The following is a 12,933-nucleotide window of genomic DNA, read 5'->3' as shown; positions in this document are numbered from 1 at the left end:
TCTCTAGTCAGCAGTCAGGATGATCTTTCTGAAATACAAATCTGATTGTGTCATTCCACTGCTTTAAACTATTCAATGGCTCCCTAATGCTCTTGAGAGAGATTTCTTTTTTTTTTTAATTTTTTTTTTAATTTTTATTTATTTATGATAGTCACAGAGAGAGAGAGAGAGGCAGAGACACAGGCAGAGGGAGAAGCAGGCTCCATGCACCGGGAGCCCGACGTGGGACTCGATCCGGGGTCTCCAGGATCGCGCCCTGGGCCAAAGGCAGGCGCCAAACCGCTGCGCCACCCAGGGATCCCTTGAGAGAGATTTCAATGTACAATTTAGATAAAACCAATTTATTCAAGACTTAAGTTCAAATTCTGGCTTCCTATGCTCTGTGAACATCCTCACAAAGCTGCAGATTTCTCCTCAGAAAATGGAGACACTACCTCTTTAAAAAGTTGTTATGGGGATTACATAACTCCATGTAAAGAAGGCTCTAAGTCTTCCAAACAATGACACTGCTCCTTTCATGAGAACAATGTTACTTCTAACAATGCTACTTTGTGGCATCAGATCCCTGAGCTTCCCAAAATGTCATTCTAAACCAGTAATCTAACATAGTAGTCACCAGATTTTCCTTAAATGTTTTATCTTTGTTTCCACCCCCCACTCTTATGAACATAACTTTATTTTAGTTTAAAGGAAGCTATCTAAGATGCAGACTACACTTATTTCCAAATATAATGCTCCTAGTATGTAGCTCTTAGTATGCAACATGTAACAACAAACAATAACTTTGTAAACAACTGGTTAAAGAGGCAAGTAAGTACCTGCATGGCAATAGGTCCTTGGGACATCTGAGAGCTATAATTCATTCCTATCATGCCTTGCATATTAGGCTGCATGACAGAGACCATAGGAAATCCTTGCTGCTGCATCGGCATCAGTCCTGCTGAAAAACAAAGATGTCATTAAAGTCAATGTAAAAAAATTTTTTTTGATACAGAGAGAGTGAGCGAACAAGTGAGCAAGTATGCACGTTTCAGCAAGCTTGGGAGGGGCAGACAGAGAAAGACAATCCCAAGCAGGCTCCACATCCAGCACAGAGCCCGATGCTGGGCTCAATCTGATGACTCCAAGATCATGACCTGAGTCAAAATCAAGAGTCAGCCACTTAACCGACTGAGTCACCCAGGTGCCCCTAAAGTCAATGTATTTTAATGGCTTTTTTTTTTTTTAAGATTTTATTTATTTATTCATGAGAGACACACAGAGAGAGAGAGGCAGAGACAGGCAGAGGGAGAAGTAGGCTCCCCACAGGGAACCTGATGTGGGACTTGATCCCAGGACCCAGGGATCATGCCCCACCTTGAAGGCAGACATTCAGCCACTGAGCCACCCAGGTGCCTCCAAAGGTTATTTTCTTAAAACCGTAAGTATGAAGGACTTGTTACTTGGGAGGCAGTGCACTTTAGTGGAAAAAGCACAGGCTGTGGAGTGAGACAGACCTGAGTATGAATTCCATTCCATCAGTTACTTAGCTATGTGATCTTGGGCAAGTTACAAAATTTTATCTGTAAAGTGAAGATAATAATAACTTTTCTACAGAATATTTATGCATATTAAAAAAATTAACAGTATCATGAAACTATGTTTATAGTATAGTATCACCCAAACTTTTCCAATGAAGTATCCTCAAGAGTGGAGAAGACTGAAAATACATCCCTTTGGGAATTTTTTTTTTTTTTTTTTTTTTTTTTTTTTTTTTTTTTTTTTTTCTTTTTTTTTTCCTTTGGGAATTTAATAAATACTAAGTGCCTGGGCAGCCCAGGTGGCTCAGTGGTTTAGCGCCGCCTTTGGCCCAGGGCGTGATCCTGGAGACCCCGGATCGAGTCCCGCATCGGGCTCCCTGCATGGAGCCTGCTTCTCCCTCTGTCTGTGTCTCTGCCCCTCTCTCTCTGTCTCTCATGAATAAATAAATAAAATCTTAAAAAAAAAAACCAAAAAACAAAAACAAAAACAAAACCACTAAGTGCCTACCATATTTTAGGCACAATGTTAGAGAGTTGGTACACAACCATGAATAAAACAAAATCCCTACATGGCCTGAACACAAATTCAACCAAATTTTGCACTTCTATTACATCTATGTTGGTCCTACTATAAGGAGCTTTTGGTCAAATTCTGATTTTAAAAATTAAAGGTCTGGTAAAGTATGCCACATTTACCTTGTGAGTTCTATGTACCTTAAAGGTTATTTACACACCATTTAATTTCAGAAGCATGAACATCCATATTTATAAGTAACATTAGTAGTGGCATTCACTTATTCATTCAATCATTTATTCAAACTTTTGAGGGCCTACTCCTTGTCAGGCACCATTCTAGGGACACAGTAGTCAACAATACCAAGTCCTTGTCCTCATGGAACTTACATGTTTTCCCTCTTGCCCCTTTGGACCTAAAGTTTTGTTCATCTGATTTAGTTTTATTTAATTCTTTAATGGGTAACTCAGGTATTTGGTACAACATTTAAAGGCATGAAAGTATGCACAGTGAAAACTCATCTCTCTTGTCTTCTGTTCACCTATCATGATCTTGTGGCTACTCCTGCTGTCAGCTTCTTGTGTATGCTTTCAGAAATAATCCATGCATAATTTAAAGCTTTCTAATGATCAGAAAGTCCTAACATACTTTGTATAAAATCTCAAAAAAATTCCAAATTCCATAAGAAAAAATATCAGGCAAACTTTTAGGCTCTCTTCTTGCTCTATATGAAGATTTTTTACTTGAAAGTTTACAAATATGCAAAATCTTGAGTCATGATAATGAATAATAACTCTGCAATGCCTTCCTAAAGAACAAAAGATCTCAAACCATTCTATCTAAATCTGAGACACATCTAAGTATAGATAGCTTAAATAATGCATAAATGTTAGCACAATGGAAATAATACAACTGACCCTTGGAAAAATTTACCTGAAACTCAACCTCCATCACTGATTACAAATGGAGACAAAGTCAGTATGAGCCACTGACCACCTGCTACTGAGCTACTCTTTATCTTCCATCTCTATTGGTGACCTGGGAGTCTCTGTTTCTAGAAATTCTAGCATAAGCAATCAACACTGGCTTTGTGAGAAGGGCCAGTTTTCAGATGCAGATTGGTATGTGTTGGGGGTACAATTAAGAGCGTGTGACCAGAAAGAAGAGAAAGGCAGACATATTCTTTCTTCAATGCTGTGTCCCAATGCCACAGCAGGAGGAGTCAAGATTATATCCCTTCACTACAGTTGCCCTGAAGACACAGCTAGAATTAATATTGGTAGGCCCTCATCTTAAACAGAAAAGATATACCCAGTAAAGAAATTGAAAAGAATAAAACTGACACTTAAAAAATTATTTATATTGAATCAGAGTATGTTATCTCTTATAAGACCAAATTCATATAGAGAAAACATGACAATAAAGGATACTTAAAGAGGTTCATTTACTCATTCAACAAACATCCACAGAGACCCTCTAATTTTCTATCAGTATGCTGGGTGCTGCAGACACTGAGAAGCATAAGGCAGACATAGCTTCTGCCCTATGGAGCTAACAATCTAGAATTAGGCAATTTTTGAGAAATGTTAAGAATTAACTGGTAGATAGGTTCAAGACTATAGGAAAACTTTACTCGATTTGGCAGAATCAGGACTTTTTTTTTTAATCCACTTAATTCCCACTTAAAAATAAAAGTGAAAAGTTTAAAATTTCAGCTTTCACATACCTTGAGGGGGTCTCATTCCACCTGCAACTGGGAACATGAAGCTGAAAACAGAAGAAAACTAGATCAAGACCTTAATATATACAAGTATTTCAAATAAAACGATTCTGTTTTACATAAACCAAAGAACTGTAGATAGAGTCCTACCATTTTTTCTGTAGTACAATACTGAATTTCAGTACAGATTGAACATTCATAGGACGCATGAGATTGTGTTAGCGTAGGGAGGAAATTTTTGAAATAGAAAACTAGTCCTGGTCCTGTCACTGGGTGACTTCCCTGGACTCCAATTTCTCCATCCATAAAAAAAGCAGGTTGGATTAGATTCAATTCAGTGAACATGTATTGAGTACTTAACTACATGGAGGAACTGACTCAGCTCACAGTCTGGGTGAAGACATGTATGCAGGCAACTAACTCTAATACTGGACAGAATGTGTTAAGTGCTGAGAGGTCCAAAATACCAACCGAGATGAAAAGAAAAAGATTAACTTGATGGGTTATATCTCAGGGGGTGTTGTGAAGGTATCTTTAACCTCAAAGAGAGTCACACTATATTGTTTGAGTGAGAGCTCTGAGGCCAGAGCTGTGTTTAGAGAAATAATTTAACGTTGATTATAAGATACAGGATTAGAGAAGTAAAGCAGGTTGTAGAGGACCTTTGATTTTCCTTTGAATATTATATGAAGGCAGAGATTATTAATTGTGGTAAAACACACATGACAAAATTTTATCATTTTAAAAAATTATTTGAGAGACAGTGAGAGAGCAAGAGAGAGCATGAGCAGGGGGAGGGAGAAGCAGACTCCCTGCAGAGTGGGGAGCATTGACATGAGGCTTGATCCCAGGACCCAGAGGATCATGACCTGAGCAGGAAGATGCTTAACTGACTGAGCCACCCAGAAGTCCCCCATTTTAACCTTTTTTAAGTATATAGTTTGTAGCATTAAGTTCATTCATGATGTTGTACAACTATAACCATGATCCATTTCCAGAACTTTTTCATCATCCCCAATTAAGACTCTATACTCATGAAACAATAACTCCCCATCACTCCCTCCCCCAACCCCCAGTAGCCACTACTTTTTGTTTCTTTGAATTTGCCTATTCTAGTTACCTCATATCAAATGGAATCATACGATGCTTGTCCTTTTTATATCTGACTTATTTCACTTAACATACTATTTTTTAGGTTCATCCATTTTGTAGCAGGTATCAGCATTTCATTCTTTTTTTTATGGCTGAATAATAAGTACTCCATTATATGGTCATAACACATTTTGTTTATATATTCATCTATTGATGGACACTTGGGTTGTTTCTACCTTTTGACTGTTGTGAATAATGCTCCTATGAAGTTAGTATACAAGTATCTGTTTGAGTCCCCTGTCAAGTCTTTTGGATATATATTTAGGAGTGGAATTGCTGGGTCATATAGTAATTCTGTTTACTGAAAAACTGCCAAACTGATTTCCACCACAGCTGCCCCATTTTGTATTCTCACTAGCAACGCATAGGGCTTCAATTTCTCCACATCCTCACTAACATGTTATTTTGTGTTGTTGTTTTTTTTTTTTATAATAGTTATGCTAAAGGGTATGAAGTATTATCTCACTGTGATTTGGATCTGCATTTCCCTGATGTCACAGGTTCTAATTAGGAGAGTGAAATGATCAGATATGTGGTTTGGGTTTTTCTAGGAATGGAGTAAAGCAGAGATGATTTGAAGCAAAAAGAACCAGCTAAGAAACTACCACAATAATCTTAATAATAGATGAAGAGGGCCAGAACCAGCGTGGTAGGACTAGAAGAGGTGAATGAAAGCTATTTGAAAAGAAGAATCAAGAGGACTTGGCAATTGCCAAGATGGGGGAAAAGCAATGAAGAAGCAGAAAGAGCTGAAGATGATGCTGAGATTTTGAGCCTGAGGAACAGTATGGATGATGATACTGTTTCCTAAAAGAAGAAACCCTTGACTAGGTTTGGGGAAGAAGGATGTAGGAGTGCCTCTTTGAGGAGTGATCTAGTAGGCAATCAGAAAAATAACTCAAGCACAGGAGAAGGGTCTCGATCAATGTAGCTAGGCTCTTTTAAAGGTTAAAAAAATAAAATTAAGCTCTGGTTGTGAATGAAATAGCTAAAAGAACATCCATACATAGGGAGAAGAAAAAGCACAACTTGGAGAATTCTTATGGTGAAAACTGAGTAGGAAATGGTCACTGAGAGCCAACAGAGTTGGTTATAATTGAGTGATAACTAAGGAAGGACCACATTTTTGGGAAGAAGGAATAAATTACCAGTATTTAATGTTGTAGAAAAGCTGAACAGAATGGGGATTAACAAAAAAGCTCACTGCTTCCAAAAATGCTGATCTTTGAGTAAACAGTGCAAAGAAGAGAAACTCTTGGACCTGTATAGAGAAAGTTGGGATATAAAAGATATATTTAGTAATTGATAAAACAAAGTATTTGAGGGAATGAGATTAAGATAGAAAGGTAGCAAAAGAGATATGCTTTGAAACGGAAGAGGGACTTCCTTCTATGAGACTGGAAGGAAAGAAAATGGGACAATTCAATGAAGAAAAACTCTAAGTGGGAAAGACATAATCTGGGAGGCAAGGGTCCGGAGGGGGTGTTTTGGGTAATCTTTAAAGAGTCTAGCAAAATCTAGGAATTATGTGCCAAATTTATGTGTTCTTGCACTTTTCTTCCCTTCCCAGGAAAATGGCTAAAATCCAAATTTTAAAGTCTTTCATTTCTAAAATATTTTTAATTAAAAAAAATTTTGTAAAGAGGTTTACAAAGTTCTAGTTGGACATCTATCTGGTTATATGTTATTTATAGCTTTGTAGGGGATCTGAACTTTTAACAAATTCTACTGCTGACAAGCAGTCTGGCACCCAGAGAGAGGCCTGAATATTGAACAGCTTTTCTGAATGGCACAGAAGATGTATTAGCTAAGTAATGTGTTAAGTAGACAAGATGTTTAAATTCCAAGTTGACATTTGGTAGTATCACTTTTTAAAAAAGCTACTCACACATACTAAGACATATAAACTTAGGAGCAATGCATTTAAGTAATCAACTTGTCAAGACTTTTCCAAATCAGTCTTAAGGATTAAAATTACCAACATGGCTTGGTGGCTAAGTAAAAACTAGAAACTCAAGTTATATATATTTTTTCAGGATCAGCCATAAATTAACTGTAAAGCTCTATACCAACCCCTTCATCACCCTGTCCTGTTTCCCCCCTTTCAAATGAAGGCACAGAACTGCAGGTTTGCCAAGGTCCCAACTAAGACAACCAAATAAACAAGAATAAATGTATAGACATATAAAGGTTAGCTTGAAAACAAACAAAAATTAAATTTAGAACATTACCGACAAACATGACTTACTCCAGGAATTTTTAGCAATCCAAACTCCTCAGTGACCTATGTACCACTCATGAGGTTCTCTGGAATGTTTAGACGACTAACTTCAACATGCTTTGAGACTGGTTAGACAAGCAGCTAAGCTACTGATAAGACAGCAAAACGTTGGCAAAAAGACCCAACACCCACTGCTCCCCAAAACTGGGCAGCAAGATGACTAACAATTTAATTTCAAAGGCAAAACCACTATTTATGACCAATACCCAAGCGTGAAAGCAGAACTGTAAGGTCTACTTGTCACAGGCCTATCCCATTCATCCTTCCCTTTTGGTTATCTTTGCTACTAACCATCTGTTCTCAAACATGGACTCTAACAAAACGTCTTAAAGCATCTCTCTGCCTCCAAACTCTAGGACTTTAGTACAGCTCACAGAGCACAGGTGAGGGGCATCTTCCTCAAGGACCATTTGATAAGGCTACTCTGTAATGAATTTCCTTTAGTTTATATCCCAGGCCCCCTCTAGTTTTAGCACAATTTTTTTCAGCTTTATCTCACAAAACTCGTCTCCCCCTTAGTGCCACAATCCATCCAGCCTACTTGCTGTTCCCTTAGTGTTCAGTAGGCCTTCAAATTTCTTATAAGCCCTTGACCCCCTTCCTCTTCCTCCAAATGACGCCCAGCTGAAACACCTCCTTTGCCTCAATGTAGCCTGAATCCACAAATATCTACAGAATATTTTCTTTTTTTTAAAAAGATTGTATTTATTTATTAATGAGAGACACAGAGAGAGTCAGAGACACAGGCAGAGGAAGAAGCAGGCTCCACGCAGGGAGCCCGACGCGGGACTCGATCCCGAGTCTTCAGGATCAGGCCCTCGGCTGAACAGGCGCCAAACCGCTGAGCCACCCAAGCGTCCCTACAGAGTATTTTTTATGTTACAATGTGCTAGAAGCAGTGGAAAATGAAAAGATGAGGAAGCCCTTAAAGAGCTTATAAAAGAGCAGGAAAAACACAAGCTCACAAATGCTAATATCCCAGAAGGATACAGACTAATCAAGATCTTTCAGCTTTTCTGCTGTACTTGTCTTTAAAATTAAAAAAAAAAAATTATACTTCTCATCTCTTGGGTAAATTTTGTCCTTTATATAACTCTAGCATTTATTCTAAAGTGATTCAACCAGGATATTAGTCAAAAGTAGGCTAATATTAATGAGGTTGGAAAATGCCATTGCTTTTTGTTTAGTCTCTTAGAACAGAAACAAGAATCTAAGAAATATGGTACCTTAAAGTTCGTGGATTTTCTCTATTAAAAGCTGAGAAAGGTTGGCTGGCTCTTTTTCTTTTCCCTTAAACTATATTTAGGCTATCATAATGCTAACTTCCTTATACAAAAACCTCAGCCTTCACCACTGCTCTCTAAAAATCAGAATATTGTTTCAGCCTCAGAAAGTTTCCAATAAGTGTAACATTTACCATATATTTCACAAGGTAAGGATCATTTTAACCACTTTTCTCTCCCATATATCCTCTACAGTTTTATTTCTTTAAAAAAGATTTTTATTTATTTATTTATTCATGAGAGACACAGAGAAAGAGAGGCAGAGACATCAACAGAGGGAGAAGCAGGTGCCTCACAGGGAGCTCGATGTGGGACTCGATCCCGGATCCTAGGACCAGGCCTTGAGCTGAAGGCAGACGCTCAACCACTGACCCACCCAGGCGTCCCATATCCTCTATAGTTTTAGAATGCAATGTTACTCCAACCAAGTTTTTTTTTAAAGATTTTATTTATTTATTAATGAGAAAGAGAGAGAAAGAGAGGCAGAGACACAGGCAGAGGGAGAAGCAGGCTCCATGCAGGGAGCCGGACCTGGGACTGGGTCCCAGGTCTCCAGGATCACGCCCCGGGCCGAAGGTGGCGCTAAACCGCGGTGTCACCCAGGCTACCCTCCAACCAACTTTTATACATGAAAGAAACTTTAAAATCAATCATTCTAACTTCCATTATAATTTCAAGCCATACTGATTTTTTAAAACGAACGTTCATGGGGGATCCCTGAGTGGCTCAGTGGTTTAGTGCCTGCCCTTGGCCCAGGGCGTGACCCTGGAGTCCCGGGATAGAGTCTCACATTGGGCTCCCTGCATGGAGCCTGCTTCTCCCTCTTCCTGCGTCTCCGCCTCTCTCTTTCTGTCTCTAATAAATGAATGAATGAATGAATGAATGAATGAATGAATGAATGAATGAATAAATAAAATCTTTAAAAAAAATGAGTGTTCATGGACTAGTGACATTAAAATACTACAAACTAAGAGGAATGATCCACTCAACTTTTTGCACCTGAGGTCCTCCCCGCACACACAAAAAACAGAAGCCAAACCACCAAAAGACGACCAAGGTTTTGAGGGAACATTACTGACAAACACGACTTACTCTGTAGGCCTAAAATAACAGACTCTTTTAAGTTTGTATTTTCCCAGAACTTAGTGCCATGATTGATCGAATCAATGCCACTCAAGACATTTGAAAAACTGGCATCACATAGAAAGTAAATCATTACATATTTGTCTTCTGCAGCCAAAAACTGACTTATGTCAATTAACAATGTAAGAATCAAGAAACAATATAAGTTAAAGAAAAAAAAAAAAAGAAAACAGTTTTACATGTAAAGTGTAAGATGTGTAGAGGAAATGGAAAGTGGAGCTGTACAACAGCCACTGCCCTTTTTCCCCAGCATATACATAAGCATCTGCAGGGGGTGATAACTTTAAAGACTTTACACTTTAGCGTTCGTCACTCCAAAATTAAAAAAACAAAAAACAAAAAAACAAAAAAACAGTGCCTATCGAAACACTAACATTTTGCTTTCCAAAAATAATTTAGGATGCTGAAGATAAAAAGCTAATTTTATCTTCAACTGTGTAGGCCCTATGGGGTTGCCTAACAAAACCAACTCCGACTAGGTCATCATAGAAGTGGGGTGGAAACTTCCCGGAATAAAAGATTTCCTTAAATGATGAAGTTGTCAAGTTGCAAACGTTCTTCTCCTTTATTTATCACTCTGGATATGAGAACCAGAGGCAAGCACTATTTGACAGAGGAGAGGGCAGGTTTGCTTCAGGACCAAGCCAAAGTCTGGAAAGCTTTGTTCTGCTAACTGCGTAACTGCTGTTTAATAGTGATTTGATTTTAATAAGGAGACGAGTCTTACGAGGCACGTCTGCAAGGGCTCTTTACTCATTCGAAGGTCTTCAGCTTTTTCCTGCTGTTTCTCCCGTGCCGCTAAGGTGATAAAAAGGACAGGGCATTCTAAACGGGGGAAGACACATGGACACAGACAGACACACAGACGCGCGCGCGTCGGGGAGACCGCTCCTCAGTTGCGAGCCCTCAGTACGCTCTCCCTGGTGGAGCCCAGAGCGCCCCGCGAGAGGGGGCCAGCCAGGGCTGGAAGCGAGGCGTCGGGGTTCCTGCGCCCTCCCAGCCCCGGCCGGGCGCCAGCCCAACCGAGCGGACCCTCAGCTCCTGCTGCTCCTCCTCCCCCTCTCCTCCCCGCACTGGGACGCTCTCGCTCGCTGCTCGGCCCCGGCCCCGGCCCCGGCCCCGGCCCCGGCCCCGACGCCGCGCAGCCTGGGAGGCGGGAGTGTCAGGCGCCGGGCTCCCCCCGACCCTCCCGGCCTAGGTCCCCCGAGGACCCCCTTCTCCCGTAACCCACTGTCACAGGAAAAGGGGTCGAAGCGGGCGAAAACCGCCATAACCGCCAAACAGCCCTCGCCCCGGCGGGGCCAGCCCCGGAGTCCGGCTCGGCTCTTCACACCCACCTGCCTCCCCCGGCGGCCCCCGCGCCGGCTCCCGCGGCCCCGCCGCCGCCAGCCCCGGCTCCCGGCCGCAGCGCCATCTTGCTCCGGGCCCGCCGCCGCCACCTTACGAGCAGCTGTCAGCTGGAGACAGCCACTTCCGGGGCAGACGCCAGCCCCTCCACGCCGCGGCCTGGGTGACGGGGCGGGGCCGTGCGCCCACGTGACCCCCACGCCCCGGGGGGGGCGGCGCGCCCTTGTCACGTGAGCCGACCTCCGCCTGGGGTCCTCCCGAGTGCGGCGCTAGTTCTGGGGTTGCCTGGGCGGCCCCGGGGAGCTGATTCATTCCCTGGCGGGGCCCTCCGAGAGCCCGGCGGCCCGCCAAGCGGCAAATCGTCGTCCCTCCCTTTGAGAAACCGTCATGTTGGTTCGTGGAGAGATTGAACCTTGCTTTTTAAACCGAATGATGGGTGCACCGGTATTCTTTTATTCTCTTTACACATAAAGACTAGGTGGATCCTGAACGGTCCTTTGATAGCTTAACAGCGCTGACGAGTGATCACCAATCTACACTTTTTCCCAAGAAAGCGGGAGCTTCCTTTTGGTACCCACCCCAGCAGATGGAAGGTTTTTAAAATTTAATTTAGTAAAAGCAGCCTGGAGCAAATAAACCCAGCCCATATATAAAACCTTCAACGTGTACCATTCTTGTGTTTGGTTCTACCAACATGCCATCCAATTATCCCTGCTTTTCCTATACTTGCAAGCAGGGGCAAAACGGTGTTTGGAAAGCAGTTCATCACTCTGAACCTATCTGGATATACATGTGTAAATTATCATATATATATATATATATATATATATATATATATATATATAAAATGTGGGCGTTTTTATTTTTTCCCTTATTCGAACTGTAAGTGAAACACAAAAATCCAGCGTGAACTTTTTCAAGCCTTCAAGCAAAGTTGGATTAGCAAGTAGTGGGTTAATTATAATCAGCTTTATCTTTCATTATTGCCCCAGGGCTTTTTACAGGGAAACCATTTGTAGTAAGTTATCCTTTATTGGGCACACATCATTAGTCAGGAAGCTTACTGAATTTTTTCAAATCCTCAGTGTTCCTAATTATTAGTATTGGCATTTTGCAGATGAGAAAAGCAGGTTTAAAAGAAGTTGTAACTTATCCAGGTCATACAGCTGCAAAGCAGCAGGACCAGGATTCAAACTCAGGGGTTTCACATAAAAGTCTTGCTCATTTCACTAGTGTGGCTATTCATTATCACGTATTCTTTTCCTAAGTCTATTAATTTCATTTTTCCTCTTTTTTAGGTGAAACTGAAATTTGTGTAGCATATAGTCTCAACTAATAGAAAGGTGCTAAATTTGGTATTGATCCATGGACAGTTAATACTGATTTATATAGCTACTATTATTTAAGGATGAGTAGTTTACACAGGAGAAAGCACTAAAAAGGGGAAATAAAGTCAAATGAAGAGAGTATGTCAAGCATAGAAGGTATGATTTCTTGTTTCTGCCAGGATACTTTGTTCTCCTTTGCCTGTGGATGCCTACATCTGCTAGCCTCAGCACAGGTCAGCCTTCCATGACGTTAGATGCCATCCTCTGATGCTTCAGCACTTTGGCCTTATGTCTCACAATGCATTTGCCACTATTTGTTCCTTTACACCCACCAGTACACTCTAAGGGCACAAACTGTTATTAAGCCTTATATTTCTAACCAAATGTATCATGTTTGTTTAAGGAATATTTGGCAGTAATTTATAAAACGTCAGGCACAGAGCTAGGCATTTCCAAAATTGAGACAAAGTTAATATTACCCCCAATTTCAAACACAAAAAAAAGAGAAACTCTGAGAAATTAAAGAACCTATTCAAAGTCATACAGGTGGCAATCGGTGGCACCATCACAACTACCTCCTGGATACAGACTCAAAGATCTGTTTGCAAGGACAAAGAAAAATCACGTTTATACATATTTTGTGTA

At 40.8% G+C, this 12,933-nt stretch overlaps 1 protein-coding gene across 13 annotated transcripts in view; it reads right to left on the bottom strand.

Annotated features, from left to right (window-relative positions):
• SYNRG (synergin gamma) overlaps positions 1-11,103 on the bottom strand; it is an 87,104-nt gene extending 76,001 nt beyond the window's left edge. For 5 of the 13 annotated variants that reach the window (XM_041725570.1, XM_041725575.1, XM_041725577.1 and 2 more), the window contains exons 1-3: positions 10,951-11,103; positions 3,761-3,801; positions 819-940 (exon numbers count right to left, since the gene is read on the bottom strand). In XM_041725570.1, the coding sequence (XP_041581504.1) occupies positions 819-940; positions 3,761-3,801; positions 10,951-11,027 (240 nt within the window). In that variant the 5' untranslated portion in view covers positions 11,028-11,103. Of the gene's footprint in view, positions 1-818; positions 941-3,760; positions 3,802-10,340; positions 10,412-10,950 lie in introns of all 13 variants that reach the window. The other 8 variants (XM_041725571.1, XM_041725580.1, XM_041725578.1 and 5 more) reach the window with 5 other exon arrangements.
• Positions 11,104-12,933: the final 1,830 nt, after the last annotated feature.

Source organism: Vulpes lagopus, chromosome 12 (genome assembly GCF_018345385.1).
Source record: "Vulpes lagopus strain Blue_001 chromosome 12, ASM1834538v1, whole genome shotgun sequence".
Lineage (NCBI taxonomy): Eukaryota > Metazoa > Chordata > Mammalia > Carnivora > Canidae > Vulpes > Vulpes lagopus.
The sequence above is the reverse complement of the archived record's forward strand: the minus strand, read 5'-3'. Positions and strand labels throughout refer to the sequence as shown.